This window comes from Onychostruthus taczanowskii, unplaced genomic scaffold, assembly GCF_017590055.1.
Source record: "Onychostruthus taczanowskii isolate IOZ18803 unplaced genomic scaffold, ASM1759005v1 scaffold2, whole genome shotgun sequence".
Lineage (NCBI taxonomy): Eukaryota > Metazoa > Chordata > Aves > Passeriformes > Passeridae > Onychostruthus > Onychostruthus taczanowskii.
The window spans coordinates 15,503,983-15,527,575 of record NW_024499239.1 but is presented as its reverse complement, the minus strand read 5'-3'; the positions used below and the strand labels follow the sequence as shown (position 1 = coordinate 15,527,575).

General features: G+C 39.9%; 1 protein-coding gene across 2 annotated transcripts in view; it reads right to left on the bottom strand.

Annotated features, from left to right (window-relative positions):
* FBXL5 (F-box and leucine rich repeat protein 5) overlaps positions 1 to 20,410 on the bottom strand; it is a 34,194-nt gene extending 13,784 nt beyond the window's left edge. Inside the window, exons 1-7 of one of the 2 annotated variants that reach the window (XM_041402429.1) lie at positions 20,258 to 20,410; positions 8,321 to 8,536; positions 6,506 to 6,601; positions 5,539 to 5,722; positions 3,135 to 3,317; positions 653 to 778; positions 25 to 173 (exon numbers count right to left, since the gene is read on the bottom strand). In XM_041402429.1, the coding sequence (XP_041258363.1) occupies positions 25 to 173; positions 653 to 778; positions 3,135 to 3,317; positions 5,539 to 5,722; positions 6,506 to 6,601; positions 8,321 to 8,536; positions 20,258 to 20,395 (1,092 nt within the window). In that variant the 5' untranslated portion in view covers positions 20,396 to 20,410. Of the gene's footprint in view, positions 1 to 24; positions 174 to 652; positions 779 to 3,134; positions 3,318 to 5,538; positions 5,723 to 6,505; positions 6,602 to 8,320; positions 8,537 to 9,365; positions 9,385 to 20,257 lie in introns of those variants that run through there. The other variant, XM_041402432.1, reaches the window with a different exon arrangement.
* Between the last annotated feature and the right edge of the window lie 3,183 nt (positions 20,411 to 23,593).

Sequence of the window (23,593 nt, the reverse complement as noted above, 5' to 3'; positions counted from 1 at the left end):
AAATTCAAGTTTCAAATTACACACCATTTTGCTGGACACTGCAGAACTGTAAGCCAATACCAGTGTCTTCACTGAGGAGCCTACAAGCGGGAGGACATGATGAATTAGGCCATGAAGTAAACGTTTTTCCATTTGTGCTATATTAATGGCAAGTGAATCTTCAGCTGCTTCTTCTGCAAAATAAACCCAGAGAGAAAGACTTAAAATCATTAAAGGACTTGGAGAAATATTTACTGCAGGTTATGTACTGCTCAGGGCAGCCCAGGACAGCTGTTTCCACCAACTTGCTTTAGATATACAAATACTATCTCACAGGACTTTTCATATACACATAAATATATCTATAGCTGTAATTTAACAGCTTGGGACAAGTTTTTAATCAAGCCTAGAGCACCAGCATGTAAGATGATTCATCCAAACTTTCTGAAGAGATGAAGCCTAACCTGTACTTCAGACACATCTCCATAACTCTTCCACCTCCTCTCATGTTTGCTCTTTTGTAGACAAATTAATTCCAGTCATTAAGGTCAGATGCCTGCTTCTCTCCTACCCACCTCCATCTCTGTTTTTTCCACTCAGCTTGTTTCTTACAGCTATGTCATCTTCAGGAAAAAAAAAAAAAAAACATTTCACCAAAATCAATTTTACCTACCAGATTCATCTATGTCAGCATCTTCATCCCACTCCTGGAAAGCACGACTTTCATCTTTTCTGTTTTTCACCCATTCCTCATCAGGTTCAGTCTCAGTATCTGCTGCAGGACCACTATACCAATCACCTACTCACCACCATCCCCCAAAAAGAAGAAGGAAAACAAAGTTAATCAAAATTTCTCACTGTAGCAGAAATCAGCACTGAAAGCTTTTCACTATACTGTGACCTGATTTAAGGGACATAAATGAATTTTGAATTCATCCCAACTAAGACTGGACTAAACCTTAAAATAATTCTTTGTTTGATCTTTATCCTTAAGCTTCAAAAGATTCTTAGAATAGTTCCAGTACAATCCCAGAACTCATAGCCTATTATGCCTGTTTGAGACACACCTGCTATCCTCACTTGCTTAGTAGGGACCAATAGGATCACAAAAATAACAGAAACACTCATGAAATATCTGGACTGTCTAGGTGCTCAAGTTCCTTCTGGTAAATAAATTATTCATCAGCTTTTAGTGTAACACTTGGTTGAAGATATCTCTCTTTTCCTCTGGAATATTACAAATATACAGTTAACCAGCCTGGTTAACAGCCCTGCACATGACAACCCTAAGATCACAAAAAACCACATTCCAAAAGTATCCAACTTAACACAGCTACAGAATACTTGTAACATACATATGACTCAAATCAATACACAATCATTTTTTAGGACATCTGGATGAACATGAAGATCAGCAACAGCTCTGCTGTCTTAGCTGGTGGAGCACCCCTTTCCCCTCAAGGTTACTGCACAGGCATTAATTCACTTCTAGTTTGGATATATGGCAGCACTGGGCTCAGGATAAGCAGCTCTGCTGCCTCCCTTGATGCACACATGCTGAAAAACAACCACCTTACTGAACTGTCTTACGGGGGGGGGACCCTACTCTTCCTAAAGCAAGAGCAACTCCTGTTGAGTGACAGCTAAAATAACAATGTTTCTTCTATGAATAACACAATGACAATGAAATTCTAATTGACTGTCAACCGTTTAGTTTTGGTAACATTTCTCATTATCTTTAATCCATCTTCATATTACATAAGAAGCCTCAGAGGCCTTCTGTGTAATAGGAGTGGGAAAAAAAGTAAAAAATTTAACTAAGCCTACATAAAACTACAATTCTTCTGCCCTCCCTGTGGCAGTAAATCCCATGTGAGAAGCTTCCACCCAGTTAGAGCACTTCTGTACAAACAACTGTAGCAGTACAAACAGTACACCATGAGAGCAGCTTCCTGTTGTGCCAAGCCAGGTTTAGAAGCACTCATTTTAAGCACCTGCCTATTACCTTTTTTTTTTTTGTTGTGTGTGTGCAGCACTGAATTATCAAGACAATTATGTTACAAATGCAAATTTAAGCATTTTAACTTTGGAGCCTCTCTACTCAGTCTTTGGAAGCTCTGGAACCAAACTATTTCCTTCAGGAAGATTTATCCAAACAAAAAAAAAAAAATTCAGAGCAAGAAGTTATTTAATTCCTCTCTGCCTTGTACAAATTTTAGAAGCCATAAAGAAGTTTTTAGTTTTTATGCATCTCTTAAGCTAAGTTATATAAACACAGCTTTTTCTCTTAAAATCTTAAAGGCATACAAAAGACTTATTAAACAGCATAGACTTTCTCCTTTTACTGAACTACACTGACGTGATAGCACTGTGAAGCCTACAGTTCCATAGTCCAGTGATTCTTTAACACTCACATCAACATGGACATAAGGCTACAAATACACTCTGATGACTTGTAACTGGCCTCACTGGAATACAGGGTATTTGGTATTTGAACAGGTACTTTTGCAAAGGTCACACTTCTCAATAGGAAATTCTAATTAACAGAAGAGTTTGAGGGGAAAAAAGTTTTAAAAAAACACTTACTGCAGTAGAAATTACTGAAGTAATATACCTAAAGAATCAATACTAAAAGTAAACATTCTTTCAGTTTTCTTTGAAGCTTAACTAGATTGTGAGGAAACATTAGAACTCAAATTATTTCAAACTTCCTTTCTGCAATTATGCGTTTCATTTCTACCTAGTAACCTAAGACAATAATTTTACTGATGTAAGTGTAACAGCAGCATTTACAATTCAAAACTCCTTAGATTATTTAATAATTCAGATGTTGTATTAGTGAACATATTATTAGCATTCATACACGCAAAAAAAAAAGGGGATTTTACCTCAGTAAAACTAGGTAAGCTGGATAAAAAATGGGCTCAGGAGTTTCAACCAAGACAACTGCTAGTTTCTTAATGCTACAAAATTGATATATGTCTTGGGATTTTTAACATTCAACCAAGTTTCAGGACACTATCCTTGTCAGAAAGGTACACCTCACATGCTCAGCTGTCGGGCTCAGCCTGTACTAAAACACTAAAACACTCTTTTTTACAGGCCCAAAAATTCTGATAACTGATGTGCTTTGAAAGGAGCTAAATGGAACTTACCTCTGGCCCAGCGAACAGGGTAAAGGTGTTTCCACAGAGATCCAGTTTTAGCCAACTGTGACCATTCAGTGCTTACTTGACTACACTGACATAACTCTTGGGGGTTAAGGTAACTGAAAATGGTCACCATTACTTCAGGAGGGAGATTAGTAATATTTGTGGTGTGCCCTGTTACTTCAGTTTCTGAAATACAGAAAGCATGTGTTAAGTGAAGCACAGACTCACAGCTTTAATAACAGCAGCAGAACTCACATTTTGACTAGAAAAATCAAAAAATGTGTCTGAAAAAATGTTAACAACTGTTAAACATAGGTATTGGTTTGGCTTTAAAAAGCTTTCACTGTAACAACACCTTGAACAACAACAACAAACCAGCTCAGTTTTCTGTTTGCCACTTTCTCATCTGGCTCATTCATTCAGAAAAAAAAGTAAATTAATGCTACTCAACCACAGAAAGATGAAAACCATACCTGCTATAAATGAAATGCTTTAAGAAAAATGCCTTCTGTTGCAGATGGTATCTGTACCTGGTCTGCCACATTCCCAGGAAACAGTACTAGCACGCAGAACCTACCAGCTGGGACCACTCTCGCTGGAAGCACTCAGCCTCTTGACTGGGACACAGAAAAGTTCATGCTCAACTCTTGGCACCTGTCTTGAATTTTATTTCTAGCTTTAGCTGCTAGCACTGACAATTTTAACTTCTGAATGGTGATGAGCCATTCAGGCTGTAAAGTAATAAATACTAAGATGAGATAATACTAAGTACTAGATGAGGGACTAAAATTTGATCACTGTAATTAATACTTCAATGGAAAGCAGTGGGAGCTATTTCCAACAGCTCTCCCTGATCGCCATACTGCAAAGAGAGCTGCAAACTATATAAAATAACAAATTCAGAGTTTTGGTTAGTGAGGCCTTTGGCTATTTTAAGAGATTTTTAATGTTTTGTTTCAGAAAAATTTCCTTGAAAAAATTTCCTTGACTTTTCAGGAGTTCTTTGAAATAGCAGGCTTTACTAATAGTGGGGTTTTACTTCTAAAGTGCCTAGAACTTTTACAGAGAGAGAAGCATCAGATTTTTGTTTTGCAAAGAAGCTTCAAAAGTGAGCATAATGTAAACTTTATCACGTGATAAGTTATTGCTACTTCAAAAAATATAATTAAATACAGTTTCACTTGATGAATCAATGTATTTATTTGTACAACTAGCATGTTGCTGCATGAATTGCAGAGAATTTGGCAGGAAAATGCAGTTAAGCCTGCACTAAGGACTGCAAGCTATTTAACTTTCTTCCTTTTCTTAAAAATTAATGAAAAACACATTCTCCTCTCCCAAAGCCTAAAACACAATGATTGCAGAGTTACTATTGTCCCAAAACTGCTATTTCAGGTAGATTTAACAGCAAGTAATGCCACAAAGCTACGTCTGTCACATTCATCTGTTAAGACTCAATAGTATTTCACAGAATGGACCATGATCTTTTCTGAAGGCTTCACCTGGAGGGCAGAAAACGACCAGTTGAGTAGTTCAGAGAAGTCAAGTTTTATCAAAAAAATCTGATTACAGACTAATTCATTAAGTTTTTCTAATGAGAGCAGCACATCTTAACAACATCACAAACTCAGTCCTTGAGAGCTCACTCTACATATCAGACTCACACCAGCATTACACTTTTGGTACATTAACTCTCCTTCCTTGGGGCATCAATTCTTTTTTGTTAAGAGAGAAAACTGTAAATACTGACAACTTAGGCTGATTCAGCAGTCATAAAACGAGCCTGAAGTCTACTTTAGTAGTTATTTATTCTAAGTTTCACCAGAAAAGGTAGTTGGAGATAAATGCAAAGGAAATATCCACTTTCAGAACACACATTTCCTCTGACTTATTCACATGCTGCACAGATTCATACACTTGCATTACTCACAGGTCCTTTCTCATTCCTGAGAGGCCCAGGAAAGTTAGGTAGAGGAGTTGGGAAGGTGAACGCTTTTAATTTGAAATACTGTCACCTTGATAACTATTCTGTGTTATTAAAACATCAACACAAAAAGCTTACAAAGCTGTCCTAAAAACCAAGAATGAAATGCAGAGTCTGCAAATAGAAAATATAATTTCAATGGAAGCATGAAATTAGAAGTTAATTACATTTTCCATCTGTTTATTGCATAAAATATTAACATGGGAGGAAAGGGAAAAGAAGACAGTTGAGAACAGGTAAACAGTGAAGTACTATCTACATTACAACCTGCCAAGATGCCCATATCAAATAATTAAGTTTCTGAAGTTTCAAAACTGGTTTGCAGATATGTCCATTTTGTAAGAATACTCTTTCTGCCCATACATAACTAGGTTTTTTAGATAAAAACTGCAGTCTGAAAGTTACTTTAATTAGATACTTCACCTTGATCTGCCTTCTCATCCACAGAATACTTAAAGACCTTCTGAAGCTCTTCTGCTTGATTCCACTTACTGAGACCTCTGAATTCTGCAGCCTCTTTCTGTGAGCAGTGTTGTGCAATTACTTTCTTCTTAATATCTTTCAGCTCTTCATAAGTGAAGTATTCCATCAACATTGGCTGAAAAACCTAACACAAGGGAAAAAAAAAATCTGGTGCTGACAGGAATAGTTAATAATGCTACACAGACCTACCTACACAGAATTTCCTGTTTCAAATTCTCTCCAAGTAAAACATGTAATGTACTAAGTGAACTTAAGGACAGGACCATGGAAGTTTTAAATTCTAACCCCCTGCTTTCTAACAGAACATAGCACAGTACCAGGCAAGCTGTTTTAATTTTTTTCCCCACCAGAAAAAGGAAGGGATTAAAGTTGCTTAACCTATATAACTTATCAAAGTACTCACATGGAAGGCAGAGTAGCAAGGCAGAAAAACACGAGAAAAGACTTCCCATGGACAGACTTGAGAAGAAGCTTCCCAGTTTTTGGATACCCATAAATCATCAGACTGGCAGTACTAGTCTGTTTCAAATATAGGTCAGAAGCTGTTTGGGAGTGTCAGTTTGACTCATGAAGCACTGGTTTACAGGACGTCTCTTTTCTCATTTAAGTTTTGCTACATATCCATTTAAACTACTTGCTGCAAACAATCCTAGCCCCAATGGACTTCTGTTATTAATTTTTTTAAGAACTAGAATTTCAGCATAAACTTCCTATATACTCAGTTTCAGAACATGTCAGTTTCCAGTCAGAGTACTAAACGATGACACTACAGTCTTGAATGTGAGTTAGCATAGCAATAAAAACAGAGAACTGAAAAAACAATGGACATCTGAGCCATTTGTCCCTATTCAGTTATTCCAAACCCCAAGGAAGATCTTCATCACACTTGAAGAAAATCTTTACCTACCTCCTCTTCCTCTTTCATATGAGGAAGGAAATCCCTGGTAAAGGCTTCCAACCTCTCCTTCAGCTGTTTCGCATAGTTTAGCTGTTCATATTCATTCTGAGAAGAAAGCAAAGACTTAATGGTTGCCCAATCTCATCCAGTCATCCAAGGAGTGAACTGTCCAATAAAGTAGTGGTTCAAAGGAAAGCCCATTATGCTTTTCCCATGCATGCAGCATTTTTCATGGTAAGAACGTATTTCATGGTAAAACTTGTTTACTTAATGATGCTGACACTGTGTACTGGCCTATTAGCAGGCAGAGCAAAGAATTCCCTTCCTGCCTGAGTCCAATTTATTGTCTTAGCATATATGAATTCATTTCTCTAATCCCATTTTTACTTTGGAGCAAAGACTGAAATCTGCTAATCTACAATCTCACACAAAGTTCAAAGTAGTAGCAGACTAATTTAAGTATTTGCATGGTTTGTATATCAAGTGTTCTATGATAAAACAGCTCTACTTAATCTTCTAACTGAATACATTTTACCTTAGTTATTCTAAAATTCTAACTTCGAAATTATAATCAAAATTTACAGTCAGACTTGCTGCACAGATTTTTACTTTGGAAATTGAAAGAAGTCTTAAGTAAAGATATAACTGACTTGTAAACATTCAATTTCGTCCAACTTCATGTATCAATTTGTTAGATTATTCTCTGAGTCATTACAAGAAGCTGGTTCTGAAATCTGCCCAGTAATTGCAACATACTGAAGTTCCTCCTAACTCTTACTGTAAATGTTTTGTTTTTTTTTCAAGCTTCTACAACATCAGGAAACCCTGACTATTACAGAGACAAGATTAAGCCATCAGTTTAAATTAAACTAACCACTAAAGAAATCGAGTAACAGAATAACCCTAAATTCCTATCAGAGAAGGTGTAACACAAGGCTAAGTGTTAAATTTCCTTCTTTCCTTCATTTCCTGATTTGTTAATGGACACAAAAAATAATTTAAGGTTTATTATGCATAGGGAAAAAATCATTTGTAGGGTTCCCAAGTCAAAATTATGCTTAGATGGTAAAATGGAGTCAATCACCTGCATATTTAGTATTTTTCTTACTGAAAATTTGGACCACACATACTAGAAATGTAATGTGGGATGTCAAATGACCACTGGAGACTATAGTTCGTATGGGGCAGGAAGAAGGAGTTGAGCTGGGTACCCCAAGAGACAGACATGGAAGAATTCAAGAAGAATTCTACTGGAGAAGAACTTACAGATAAGTCACTGTCAAAAAAGCCAGATGCAGAAATAATATTTAGAGTTCTTTCATGACTAGACTATTAACAGGACTGCTGAGCCACAGATTACTGGAAGGAGTACATGAGCCACAGAATAAAACAATGCTGCTTTTTTTTCTTAAGTCTGGGAATCCTCTCCATTTGTGACAACAATCACAAAAAAAAAAAAAAAGAAAAGATCCTCAAGGTTTCCTAACAAATTAATAAAATCCCAGCATTTCTATCACCAGGAACTTCTGAACAGTTAGCAGGGAAGTTTCAAGTATAAAGACTGTTTGGCTATCTCTCTAAAACACCTCAAATTATACAGTGAAGACTATTTGCCACAAAACACATCTCTGAAAAGACTTTACTAGAAACTTGTAATTGTGGTGAATGGCAAAAGAATTTGTGTTTCGGACTAGGAAGTATCAAAAAAACTTAAAAGTTTCTTCTTCCTCCTTAGTTTCATTCATAAAGAATATGAAGAAGATCCAAGGCAAACTAATATGTAATCACAGATTGTTTTCCTCAGGTCACAAATAGTCTACTTACCTTTACATTCTTTAGCCCTTTCTCAAAAAGGCTAAGCATCTCTGAGAGTTTGTTGTCCGAGTGCACATTGTACACTGTCCGGCTACGCTGCTGAAGCAAACCAATGATACACTCATTTTCAATCTGCTCGTGCATTTTAAATTCCTTGAATGTAGCATAAAGAGATTGCAGCAGAGCCCGAAAATCATTGTTGTTGGAGAAGTTGGTCTTGGAAAGCTAGGAAAAAGAAAAATTCATAAAAAAACAATGAAAATAATGTCAAACTCAAGTTAAATCCTTAGAACAGGTATTAGCTCCAAAGAATTCACCACTCCCCTTACTTATAAAAGGTAAACACCTTCAGTTTTTAACATAAAACAAAGCCATTAAAATCAAAGTTGTATTTAAGCAACATAAACCAAATCTTGTGAAACACTGAGGTAAAGAAATGTGGAAAGATTTCCTGGCGGAAGTCAATGCAATCTCCCCAGTCCAGCAGATTACTGACAGGACCTTTCCCAATCCACATTTTTGTCCATACCAAAAAGCCATTAACACAGTCCCCTGAGCCCACCCTTAGGGATGTATTACCCATAAGGAATATTGAGTCCTACCAGTGAATACAAACTACATTAGCTGTTGGAAAAGGTTTCCAGGGGAGCAAAACCCAACAAATCAAGACAGATCAAAATTCTAGGTAATACAGTAGTGCCATTTTTACATGTGTACAACATGTATCAGCAACAATACATTTTAAAACTGCATTTTCCTTTGGTGAATGTAGAAAGAAAACCAGAGACTTTTCCATTCTTATGCTTTATTCCAAGAGCAGCTTCAAGAATCATAGCCTACAGCAGTATACAGGACCAAGCACTCTAAAAGTAGACTCCAATTGAGAAAACAAGCTACTGCAATATTCAAATGTGGCTTAGCTACAAAGATTCTGGAATCTATGAGTTTTACAAGAAATGGGAATCTGAGACATACATATTACTTACATCAAAAACAATTACAAATTGAGATATGCAAAATTTTTTTTTCATTAAAAACCCCCAAATGTACTTACTCATTGTGACATTGCATTGCCACTTCCTGGCAGCCACCAGCAAAATGCAACTGAAACGTGCTGGACACCTGCCAAATCCTTATGTAACTCCAAGTCAGCTGTGCATACTGTACATTACATGCTGTACATATGAGCAAAATGACTCTCACTATGGAAAGACAAAGTTACTTAGCCTCAGAGAGAAAACACGGCGAGATTTAAGAGGGATTTTTGGTTATTCTCTTTTTTTTCCAATACGCTTTAGACCAACTACCGCCAGAAGTCAGAAAAAATTCATGTCTGTAACACACTGTTAGGATTTGAAGCATACGTTGCTCTGTATTCCTAATGGGAAAAGATCTTGGCTTCAAAGGCCATTTCAATCCCCTACTAGAGAATGCAGCACCAGAAGCAGTGGTACTACATGAAACTGAGGGCCTGATTTTCCACACTGAAAAGCAGAAGCCTAAGCCAGGAGAGGCAAGGGGCACAGAAGCAACTCCTCAGGACAGCCTCCTCGCCTCCTGGCACCTGTGAGTCACATCTCAATAACTACCTGGGGGTTTCTCAGGTGGCATTTCCTTTGATTAAGAACAGTGTAGATACAGTTCATTCTACCCACAAGGATCCACAAAGTAACTAGAGGCAGTCTCTAAAGACTGTTTTCCCTCCAAAAATCCCATGTGCTCCCAAAAGCTTAGCATTTTGATTGACTTAAAAAGTGAAAACAAGACTGCTGAAGTGGGTAACAGGAAGGTTCCACAAATCTATGGCATTCCACTGTTAGCTTTAAAAACAAATAATGAAAATGGTTCTGATAAAAAACTAGCATCTTCTCATCATCTTGACTCAAAGCTTTTTCAAGACTCAAAATGTTCTGCTGAATCCACCTATTGTCATCCACAAATGTGGAATAAATAAATAATCTCTTTGTGCATGCAATTTAAGAGCGTCCGTTAGAAATGGCTTGTTATAGAAGCCACGGTAACATTGTATAGTCACTTCTGCTCCTGAGGCTTCCAGCAGATACCCAACAGATTAGGACCTATGGAGAGGACATTGAAGTTCAGTAACTACACTTGAATCAGAAATCACTGTATTAAAAAGGTCAGCCAAAGCTGAGAACAACTAGCTTTTCAGAGGACAGGTAGCCTAGCAACAAAATCACTTGGTCAGACCTGTAATTTCATTACCAGGATTGACGAAGTCTTATGATGGGGGACAAGACTATTAACAGACAGCAGCTACTCCATTCCAAGGTCCACTTTTCACCAGCTCTAACAAGAAAAACTAGTGCAGGAGTTTAGTAGTGCAAGAAGAAAAATCACACATCCCCAGATTCAAAGAGAGAATGGCAAGGAGAAGGAAATGGACTGTATAATGGATTTTTTTTGATTCATCGAAAATATTAAGCACGGCACGTGTGAGAACCCTGAACAGGCTTAAAATACACCACACTAAACCACAGCCACCAGTGTTCAAGAAACTTGGGAGCTCTCTGGGCTTCTGAAGATATTATATTTAAACAGCTGTACATTACAGCACAACTGGTTTTGTGTTTGGAATGCAAACTCTAATTGAGGAGCAGTACTACAAGAGCAACAGTTTCAGCAGCTCCCGAAATGTAAGAGTTACTCATAATTCAAACAGCCTGAGCAACTGTCCAAACAGTCAGTCCTTTGTATTGCAACAACTGTTTGAAACACTTCAGAGACTTATGGCTGATGCAGGCATCGTCTAGAAGTAGCCAGGAGCTTTTAAATTCACTTTCTTTATTAAACTTTTATTAAAAGACAATAAATTATGCAATTAAAGCATAGCCATACTTGAAAAATCTTTGTAGCTCAGATAAGTACACGCCAGTTTCAGGTGAGTGTCCACCCTACTGGACTATAACAGAGCCATTAACATGGTCATGATGAATGCACAGACTTGTACATCTCTAAAACACACTGTTTAATTTTTGTGTTTTAAGAACAAGATACCAATACTGGCAATATTAACAGCAATTGCTCTTTAGACAGTGCTTCATGTTCACAACACTCAAGTGAAATAACTCTACACTCAACTCTTGCATCTCCCTCATGGCTTTAGCGCTTTCATTAAAAAAATGAAACTTTCTATCTGATGAAGACATAGACATTTCTATCTAAAATGTTGTGAATAAATAAGGAAGCTCAAAACTGCTAATTAAAAAATCAAACAAAACACAGTATTTAACTTGGTTTCTGGAAGTGTTTTATACATGTGCCAATATGGAAAAATGTCTTCTTAGAAAAAGGAAATTAATTTTCCAGCAATGTTAGTTTACAGTAAGTAAACCAAAACAGTTTTTTCCTACTAACTATGCCAAAAATACATTTAAGGAGTGAATAATGTTTGCTTCTTCCTTCCAAGAATACTATGAACCGACAAGAGAAAGCAGCAAAGAGGAATAACGAAAAAGTACACTGCTCTTATCAGACTAGCACAGCCGCCAGTGAAGTCCATGCTGCATGCTAACATTCCCAGTTAACAGTATCTCTATTCCCAACTACGAGCTGGAAAACAACACAAATTTGAGGAAGGGGAATAGGTGCAGAAAAATTTATTTTTCCACTGTCCTACAGATTTCACAAATTTAAAACGGAATCTTTTTAATCTTTTTTAACCTTTTCTCAATGTTAAAAAGTTTAATGTGGCCACAAATTCATAAACTGCTTAATTTCAAATGAAGATTTTTCCCTATCAGCATGTGAATTCTGAACAACCACTAACTTCAAAAATTCATTCTGGAACCTAAAAAAACTGAAGACATTTTTTTTCTTTCTGGTCTTCTTGATCAATTGTTGTTCTTTTTCATGTGGCATCCCATGTTACGTTTTTGACAGGTCATTCCTCTATATTCTGTTTTCCATGTATAACCACATCAAGACAATCAGCTGACAGCCACAGGATATAAAATAAAAGACATAATATTCCTGACAATCAATGTAGATTAGACTTCTACCACTAGTTAACTCATTAGATTTAAAATTAATTTTAAAAATAGTAAAATATTTTTCATTATTGAGCTGGCAGACCATTCTGATTAAAAGAAAAAAGATATCAGCATATATATCAGGAAAGTTTTTCACCCACAATGTGGCTGGGAACTGGAACAGGCTCCATAAGGAAGTGGCCACAACACCAAACCTGACAGAGCTCAAGAAGCTTTTGGACAACACTGTCAGGCACACGGTTTGACTCCTGGGGTTGGGATTTTTGCACAAGGCCAGGAATTGGAGTCAATGATCCTGATGGGTCCTTTCCAACTCAGACTATTCTATTATCCTATTCTATGAAAAAAAACCAACTGAATTTTAGAATAGAATAGCACCAGAAGAAAAAAGGAGTAGGCATTACTAGTCAGCTGTATCTTTCCACTGCTACCTAATTCTTAGGTATTAGCACTCTGCATATGCAGTAGCACTAAAACTCAAAGGACAAATCTGGACTCTGCAGAGGTATTAATCTCAATTTCAGGCACAAGAAAATGGAGGAACAAAAACCATAACAAGATGTGCCTGTGTCAACAGCAAGAGCATGCAGTTTCATGTTATACTTCATCTGCTGGAAATGAGGGCGTGGGTATAAGGAGGAAACACCAAAGGAGCAGCCCTGCCTCTGACTGTACATTCCTGCTGCTTCCCTGGAATATGTGCTAGCAATCATGCAGCTGCAAGATGAACCCAACTGGTGTACTAATCCAGGGAGGAGCTCTGCCTTTTACTGGGTTCATTTTTCACCTGGCTGGAGCACTAGTAACACCCAGTTACAAGCCATGTCTTACAAGGAATCCACAGGAAGTTCAGCTGATATTGTTCCCAAGGAAGAACTTGAGTGCTGAGGTAGCCTAGCCAAGAGAATGACTGTCCTCAGTGTCACCTCTCCTTGGCTTGCTCTTTATGTAAAGGTATGAGGTGAACAGCAAGAGAGTTAGCTAAACTGCTTCACACTCCCACCTGTTTATGACTATGAAGCCTTAAGGCAGGGAAGAAATCAGTTATTCTGTCCTGGGCATGTTTCTTGGCAATGGGTCAACCCAAAATAACAGCAATTAGTTAAGCACGAAGGACAGAATGTGGCAGAACTCAGCAAGAAATCCAAAGCTTTCAAATGCCCTGATGTTGTCTTCTCAATGCAACCCCATCCTCTGTGTAATTTTGTAGTTGTTTTGCAGCATCACTAAAGTCCTGAAATCTCTTTTTAAAAAAAAAAAAAAAAAAAAAAAAAAAAAAACCACAAAAAATAAAACCTCTAAACCAAACAAAACGCTCCACAAACCAAAACCAACCAACAAACAGCATAGAAGATTCAGGCACACAGAAATTACATAATTATTTTGTTTTCAAAGAACTCTGGCAACAGGGAAGGTAAAACCCCATATTCTATTTTCAAAGGCTAAGATCAAGCTGATAAATGCCAAGCGTAAGAGAACAGTGAAAAAACCTCTTGTATTTCCATTTTTATTGGTGTCTGCCATATCAGTGTCTTGTACTATATCCACAGTCAATTTTGTCTAATGAACACCTATAGATCAGATTTGAATCATGGAGAGCATTTCACAATGAGATATGAATAACAACATGGGACTAACTCAACCAAGATTTTCAGTGATGCAATTGCTACAAATGTCAGATCCTCTTGGGGTTCACAGTAGAAAGCACAGCTCAAGATGCACTGATAAAATCAGCTACGCCTCCTTCACCATGTGATTTCCACAGGCAGAAGCTTACCAAGGCTGGAAGAACAAAGGCTATTACCAGGTCTGTAGAGAAGAACCAAAAAGAATTTAAAAAACTGAAACCAATGAAAAAGCTACTAAATATATGAGCTATGAGAGCCTTGAATGAAATCATGATGAACTTGCAACTATGCTGTTATTTATCTATCTGTGTCACGTTATTCTACATGCCATGGAAGACTTCTTTCCTGGTTCACACCCTCAAGGGTACAGGTTCCTACTAAGACCTGCTCTTCTGGCCTTCTGCGAGGTCATACCTGAAGGCCCAGGTGTAAGTCTCCCACTGCAGTAACCCACAAAACAGAACCAGAGCAAAAATGTCTTTGCACCTCTGTATGAGCCTGACTACAAGTTCCTAACACAATGGTGGACACTGGAAAAATTCACCACTCCAGCTTAATCCATCTTGGGCACTAACTGCAAAAGCAAAAAGCCAAGTCTCAAGAATTACAACTTTCAGCATTTAATCTGCAAAAAAAAAAAACAAACATATTCTAGGACAGCTGCACAAAACCTGTACTAATATTGATACACACTCATTACAGTTCCTCAGTTCCCGGATTTGTAGAAGGCATCAGTTTCAATCAGTTTCATTCTTTCTTTTTTTTTTTTTTTTGGTAACACAGAACATGTGAGAATAAATTGTTGCAAAAAGGACAAAGGTGGGTTGTTACCACTCTCCAGAGCAGACTGGGAGAGAGGATGAAAAATCAGAGCAGTATGTGAAAGGTGAACAGAAAACTTTTCTCATATAATGCTGGGGCAAAAATAGTTAATAAGCAAATACTTGGGAGAAAAAACCGCTACCATGTCTGGCAGGCAAAAAAAATATATAAAAGCATCTGGTAAGTAAGAAAAAAATAGGTGTTTTGATAAACAAAATTAAAGAAATGAGAAGGTAACAAGTGCTGGAAGTGTCCGGAAAAAAAAGTGAAATTGCTATACAGCTCTGAAAAACCTCAAAAAAAACCCCAAACACATTTTATCACTGTTGCCCCTCATTTCAGACCTCCTGTGGCACTCAAAACATATTTATTTAAAAATGTAGATATTTTAAACACATTGTCACTTCCAGATTCATTTTCAAAATATTCTTCTTCAGAAACAAAAAAAAAAAAAATTCAAAGCTGCCATTACCCAGAAGGTATGGCAAAAAGTTACTGAACTATTCAGCACCCCAAAGCTAAGATGGAAAGATAACTGGTACAGCCCCTGATGAACCAAACATAGACAACAAATTGCCCCTCTATCCCTGGATGCTAATGAGGAAATTTAATTTCCTTCTATCAATGAAGGAATTTCCTTCCATCTTTTGCCTGCAGTGAAAGCATAGCCTGCCTAAATTTGCAGACTCACTAGGACTAAACATCCCAAGTAGCTCTTTCATCCTAAACACAGGTGAAGGCAGATGCTCCATGCTACAGCACTTAACTGGGAATAACCAAAAAGTATGAATTTCTAAATCAACATACACTTATTTGAAGCAACACTGGAAAATGAAAGTCAGTGTACTGAAATATTGAAAAGGGATTTCAAAAGGAGAAAAAAGCTTACCAACTTTTTTTTATTAGAAACGCAGATACACTTATCTTCTTGGAACACGTGTTTTCTGCTCTCAAGGGCATTAAGGGAAAAACATTTCACTTTGAAACAGTAAGTCCTAAGTTAACTGGTCCAGTTTTTCAGATTTCAGTCTCCCTGGCTGCCAGAAAAAGTATGATCTTGACGTGGTCATATAATGCCCTGTCCAATGCTTTATAATGCCAAATCCACTCAGTTCAGAGTACTTTTCACTTCTAAATGTTTCATCATACTACAGATGACATAACAAAATCACAAATTTAACATATGAACACATTTCATTCTCTTCAGCAGAAGCCAAAGGTAAGTGCAGGTAACTTCAACAGAACAGCCTTTCGACTTCAAATTAGGACAGAGAACACATATTATAAGAGAAGAAAGGCGATACTTTAAGTCAACTATTTAACAGGAAAGGCAGATGACAAAAAAAACTTAATGTCTCCTTTGCTCAAATCTGCATGAAAAAATTAACTAGGAAAAATATTTACGGCAATTAATTTTTAGCAGAGTCAGAAGTGAAGACTCGAAAAGAAAAATACTAGTTAAATATTTATGCAAGTTCAACGCATTCAAGTCACCAGAATACGACAAAATTGATCCAAATTTCCAGGAAGAACTAGCCAAAGCAATTACTGAACCATGAGAAATAACTGCAGAGGTCTTTTGTAGAAAGATGAGATCACAGGAGACTGAAGTCAGGCAAACAAAAGGACCTTAGATGCTTTTGCTCGAACACCCAAAGGCTTCACAATACAGGTGAGCTATTAAAGCAGCTGTTCCCTCCTGCCATGGTTCATCCTGCTCCCTCCCATACTGACAACCTGGTTCTGGAGCTTGTTCGACCTCTTATTGAGCCAGTTTTACTGAATCTCCTTTCGCTTCAGTTCCCCAGATGAACTAGCTGCTCATCAAGCGGCCAGACAAGCATAAAGGATATCATCAGCAATTAACCCTTCCAGCAGCAGCCAGTTATTACAGCCACTCAGTCACAGTATGAAGTCCCACACCAGTTTTGAGAGGCAGACAGAACGACATGAGAACAAGCAATCAACCACCGATATCTTCATTACAGCATTTAAGAGCGCAACCATTTTTCCGACTCGTAAAGCACCCCAAACTCGCTGGGCAATTCTGTAACACAAAGATTTGAAAACATGCTTTGGCTGCAGTAACTCCACAAGTAAGCAGGAAGCTTGAAATCCTATACTGAAAGAGCCAGTGTCTTGTTTCTGGGCAAGGCCTAGCCAAAATTTCATTGCAGTCTGTATGAAGACCAGAGTCTGCTACTTGAGTAGTCCCAATCTTCAAGCTATAAGAAGTAACAATTGGCCAGCATAGATTTGTTTAGAAAAAAGGATCTGACTTCCTTTTCATAAGATAACCAAACCACTTAAAAGGAAAATGATACATGTTACAGATCATGATCTAAGGTTTTTGGTATTGTTTTGCCTTACAGCAAAGTAACTGAGCCTGCAGGAAATCACAGGGTAGCTCAAACACTTGCAAACAGTGCTCTCAAGCCCAAGCTACCAGCCTCCAGCCAAACCATAAATGGGATTTTAATTATGAGCTGAAATCTGTGTTGTTTTGTCTGTGACAGATACAATACTTTCAGACACAGCTAGGAAAGATGGTATTAGACAAGTGGCACATTCTCGAGTGCAGAAAACACAAGACCATAATGCGAAAACAGAGACTGCCTCACTGGACATCAGCATGCAGACTTGGACGAGTGCATAGTGCTCCATACAGGATAGGAGTCTAATGACAAAAATGAAAGGGAATTTGAGCATCAGTCCTCAGGGAAACATGGGATTAGAGAAGCACAAAGCGAGTATGCTGATGTTAAAAAAAGAACTGCAGAACAACAAATCTGCTCTACTCGACACCAGCGCTGTCCCATTCTGCACAAGATTTCAGGAAAGCACAGACATAATTAGGCTGAGGCTTCACAGTAGCTTCAGTCAATCTAGTCGCTGGCTGTCACAGTCCCACTCTCTGCCTCCCACTGGCTTCAGTACCAATCTGACCGGTGCTTGCTGGCAGCACTACATCAACAGAAAACCTACCCTGCTTCAGAAAAAAAAAATGTTTTCTGCCAGTTTGGAGCCTGAGTCACCTCAAGCACTGATGGGAGCTAGAGAGGCAGGCAATCATAACAGCAGCAGTCAGATAGCTTAAACTGTTAGAGAACGGCAGCTTAGTTCTGACAAAAGCAACAAGTACACTGAGGTACACAAGCGTGACCCACGTGATGAAGGAGAATGAACCCGTTTGCTCAAGCCAGAGAACACACAACTAAGATGGAGGACAGGGCTACAACTGCAAATCGACACAAGATCTTTCTGAAAACGAAGAACGGTTCACTAGAGATGGGAAAACAGAATCTGCTCTATTTGTGGCAAAGATGACGTCAGGCATTAGGACAAGCATTTCAGTTATAAAGACTGTCTGCTGTAGCACTCCACTACCTACAGGGGGGACATCCTCAGAGCACTTAACGAATTTTCTTATCAGACTAGGAGACAGATTTGGTAACAGTGTGGATCTCCTTATTAAACATAATTCTAATTATGCATATTATCCGAGTCCAGGGCAGTGTATACAACACAGGTAAAAATGCCATTTAAGAATGCAGCAAAGGTACAGGGAGATCTTTGCTAGCATCAGCTAAAAAAGTAGGATAACTTTCCTAAAGCACTAAACAGCTTAAATGTCCAATTTACTGTTGAGTCTCACATGAAGTCCTGGAAGAACAAAATAAACTGTGCATCTTTGTCCTAAAGGATTATTTAAGTGCACTTCATCCACCAGAAACAATGTAATTGTTCTCCTGAGAAGCAAAGATGGATGAGCCCACATCACCCTCACTAACATTCAGTGGAATTTACCAAAATCAGACACTAGCAGCAACTATATTACAGTGTACAGGGAACCCGATGAACACAGGTGACATGTAATTCACAAAATTAAAGAACCCTCGAGGTCAAACTAAACTTACCAAGAGCATGGCTTTGGAGATTACACTTGCCATGTAAGCAGAACTACAGACTATCTAATTGCAGCATCTCAATCACACAAGAAGGAAATTCAAATACTGGAAAGCTTTTCTGGTGCAAAGCTGGCATTATAAAAAGTCACAGGCAAGGCACACACCCCAAGACACAGGCAAGGCACACAGAACCCAAGTTCTGCAATAGGGTTAAAGGATGTAAAACTGAGCACTTTTTAAAAAGTGCCATTATGCTTGCCCTTATTAAAAAAAAAAAAAAGGGAACAAGAAAATCCCTGTATAAAGATTATTAGAAAATGAAAGGTTATGAACATTACAAACTGGATAGTTTTAATAAAATTTTCCAATACTCAGGAAAACCAGTTAACTGCTCCCCAGGAAGTTTTATCAGGCATGGTAAATTTGGTCAAAACTTTGTGGGAGGCTCAATAAAAGTGACAAAAATGTCGCTCTAGGAACAAAACCCAAACGACTGCACGATCTGGGTGTTTAAATGAAACCTGTTCAGCTGCTGTCAACAACACACTGAAACAGCTACCAGGAGTCAGTGGGGGTGTTTGTTTCCATTCCAATAAAATCTACTCTGTTACGATAGCACAAATTTTTCTGCCGCTGCAGATTAAGTTGATTGCAAATGTACTCTTAAATAAAAAGCAAAGTGAAAGAAACTATACAAGGTCTCCCCTTCTCCTCTCCCCAGACCCTATGCCCAGCCTGTCCAGTCAGCAAATCCAGCAAAAAACACCTCTACGTTTTCTTTAACCTATTAGCAAATGAAGAGGCACACTAAAGGATCTGGTGAATCCCAGAGCAGTGCAAGGTGCCATGAGGAAATCGGGAAGCATGAACTCCCCCATGCTGCTGGCAGCAGTAAGCTATGATAATTGCCTCCCAAGCAACTTCACCGCTCTTTTAAGTGTCTGTAGCCAATCTGGTTCTCCCAAACATCCATTTATGCCCGGAGATGAGAGGCAAAACTTCTTGCAGTAGGAGTGCTGGCTGTGAAGTATTTGCCTAAAACCCTCCCACAACACTCAAAGCTGCTGCAGGGAAGTTTGCCTTTCAGGTGACACCCCAGCCTTGATTACTTAACTACCCTGATGCAAGAATAAAAATTACCTTTGTCCACGAGCAAAACTACATCAATTTAAAATAAAAGAGCGTGCCTAGGGTACCTTTTCGCCGCTCACCAGCAGAACGGCGTGCCTGAGCCGCGAGCACGGTCCCGCGCCCTGCCTGACGGGCACACGGCCGGGCCGCGCTGCCCGCGCAGGGAGCGCCGGGCCCGCGGGCGGCTCTCCCGGGCTGCCCGGGCCGGCCTCAGCGCCGGGCGGAGCGGGACACGGCGCCCGCCGGCCGGCCCGGCAGGGCAGCCAGGGCAGCCGCAGCCCTGCGCGCCGGGGAGCGGCACCGGCAGCCCCTGAGGGGCTCAGGAGCCCCGCGGCAGCGCAGGGCAGAAGTTACCGGCGGGGCCGGGGCGCTGACAGCTGCGCACTCCCCAAACCCTCCCTCCCGCCCCGGGGCAGCGGCGCGGGGGCCGTCCCGGCGCGCTACCTTGTCGCAGTAGAGCCCCACGAGCTGCTTCATGCGCCAGTGCGGGGCGGAGAACACGTCCACCTCCTCGGGGAAGGGAGCCATGTTCTCCCCATGGAGCCGCGCCGCTCCCGGCGGCGCGAACGGCGGCGCGAGCATCCGCACCGCGCGTGCGCCCGCCCCGCGTGACCGCGCCCGCCGTCCCGCGCGTGCGCGGCTGCCCCGCCCCTTCCCGCGGGGAGCGGTAGAGCCGGGCCTTGCTTGGCCGGGGTGGCTCCTGTCGGGGAATTCCCGGGCCGGGATCCGATCCCGCTCGGAGGCACAGCCTCGGTTCGTCCAAGTGAGCTGCAGTACTGCGCGACTTGAGAGCCGATGCCTTGGCAACGCCAAGGTCGCAGCTTGTGGATGTAAAAACCATTACAGAATCATTTAGGCTGGAAAAGACCTCTGAGGTCATGGAGTCCAGCCCGCAGCCCAGCACCTTGTGTACTAGAAAGTGGCACTGAGCGCCACGTCGCCTTTCCTTAAACACCTCCGGGGATGATGACTCCATCACCTCCCTGGGCAGTCCATTCCGATGTCTAATCACCCTTCCTGCGAAAAAATCCTTCCTAATGTCCAACCTAGAGCCTTCTCTGGAGCAGTTTAGGACTGGGTCTTGTCCTACTGCTATTTGCCTGGGAGAAACGACCAACCCCCAGCTGTCTCCAGGCTCCCCTCAGGTGTTTGTGGAGAGCAGTGAGGTCCCCCTTGGTCTCCTCCAGGCTGAACACCCCCAGCCCCCTCAGCTGCTCCTCGCAGGATTTGTGCTGTGTTGCCCTTCTCTGGACAGGCTCCAGCACTCAGTGTCCTTCCTGAACTGAGGGGCACAGAACTGGACACAGGGTTTGCGGCGTGACCTCATCAAGAAAGGTCCTAGGAAAGCTATTTGTATACGTTGCAGCACGGAATCTGCACGCAGCCTTTTGCAGCATTTGTGCCAAACAAGTAAAGTTAAGGATGTTTGTTTAACATTTGAGGCAAATGGACCAGAAACGCCTGCCTGTCATACTGATCTGCTTTTGCAATATTTCAAAGTAAACAGGATCACTGGGCCAAGCTGAGATTGCACATCGATTTGACAAAAGCTGTAACTGTCAACCAACATGTAGTGTTGTAAAACTGTTGACCAGCATTGCAATGTTCAGTAAATGTCACCAAAATACTTTGTCAAACACACAATAGGTGCAGCAGGCCCTTCTGACTGAAAGCTGTGCAAGGTCTATGCTGCAGGTATTAAATCTATTAGAGCTAGCAAGGTCATAGGTGTAAGCAATTAACTGTAAATATGTTGAAATATTTTCAGCAAAGTCACGTGAGTTTCTTAGTCTGGTATTTCTCAACATACTAATGTTGGAAATAAAATGCCGCTAAAAGCAGTAAATAGTGAACTAAGCAGAAGAGCTTGTGTTGTGAGCATTACTTAGCTGACACTGTGCACAATAATCATTTTATCTCTTTATCTAAGGAAATTAGTCTTAAGCAATTGCAGTACTAGGCATTTTCCATGAATCCTTTCCTCCTCAAAGGACTTTTGAACACACTGACCTACTTAGCCATATTTGCAAATATGTACAAACCTCAGAAGGTTAAATTCTTACAACTTCGGGGTGGGAAAAAAAAAAAAAAAGCAGTTACATGGGAGGGAAGAAAGGAAGGCAAAGCACAGGTGTCACACAGCTGGCTAGCCAGCACACAGCTGTGTTTACTACTTGGCAAGTGAGCAGAGCTCTGGCTTTGGTCTTGAGCATGTTTTTCACAGAGAGTGTGCCCTGGCACACAAGGAAGCAGGTGAGACCTTGTGTTACTGCTGTAGGTAGACTTATGCACTGAAGACACAAACCCTTAAGAAACAATGTTTGAAGTTCATTGCTTACAGAGGAGCTTGTGAATATCAGGTCCTATTTCAAGGCCTAAAGCATGTGGTCATAGAGAATTGAGCTTATTCTGAAATTCGTGCTTGAGTAGTAACAGAGGATTAATGTTACCATCTGTTACACCTTCCTACTGCTGGAACTTACCACTCCCATCTGATGGAAATAACAGGAGAGAACATGTTGGTTCCTCATCTTCCGGGGTTCAGAATGTAAACATATGCTGAATTTCATGGTTGTTTGGGTTAATATTCAGTTTGTGAACTACAGTATCTCCAGAGCAGGTACACTGCCAATTTTCTGACTTTTCTTCATGAGCAGTAACATCTTCTAGGAGAGAAGGGAGAGCGAGGAACAGTGATCTGCATCCACCATGAATTGCCAGACCTCAGGAGTCAAGATGGGCAGCCAGTTTGTAGCAGTTAATTACAATATTACAAGACAAATTACCTGATAAAGGGATTAAAATACTGAGTTTTCATGGACTAGAAGGGTAATGAAAATTAAGTCTAAGGGTAGACTTGGTAATTTTTTTTTACAAGAATTTACATGGAGAGATGATTCTGAGGATGGATTCTTCATGAGTGTAACAGAAAAAGATATCATGAGATTCAGTGACTGGAACTAAAAGTAGACAAGTTCAGGCCACAGCTAAGGTTTTTCTCTCAAGGCTATCAAACCACTGGAACCCTGGAATTTGTTAATTTAGCCCTCATGTGAAATATTTAGAACAAAACTAGGAATTTAAAATGGCTGTGCTGAGTCAGATAGAGACCCTTCTGGCCTGATGTTGTGTTTCCAGAAGTTGCCAGTGAGGAAAGGAAGCTTGACAGGAGTTGAAATGGGGATCCCAACAACTCTTGGATCCAGTTCCTCTGGGCTGTTTTGACAGGTTATCTGTCTGTTAGGGAAGCCACATCTTCTTCACCAAGATGCTGCATCCTAACCTAGAATGTACTTAGAGAGTATCTGTCTGTGTGACTTCTTAACTTATGCTGCATATTTTAAGCAAAAGTTCTAGCCTTAATGCAAAAATCAGTGACAATTTCTGCACATTTCTGTATAGAAGATCACATCACATTCTGGTTTCTGTTAGATTCTGAAATTACTGAGCAAAATTTGGTTGCAGCAAAGTTAATAATAACAGAAAATGTTCAGTGGCTTACATGGATATTGCACTCTCCAATGCTGAATCCAAAGTATTGGCTTGAAACATTTGATTATTGTTCTGGCGCCCTATCAGCATGGACATAGAGAGGCTAGGAAGAGAAATAGGAATAAAAAGCATTAGAGAAGCAACAGGAGTAAAGTACATAATTTCCTGTGTCTCCACCAAATCAAGCACAACATTGAATATCCATTTCTGAGTAAATCTGGCTTTCCTGAAGACTCTGCTGCAGGTAGCAAACCAATTGGATATCTTTTATCATGTTTATAGCAGAAA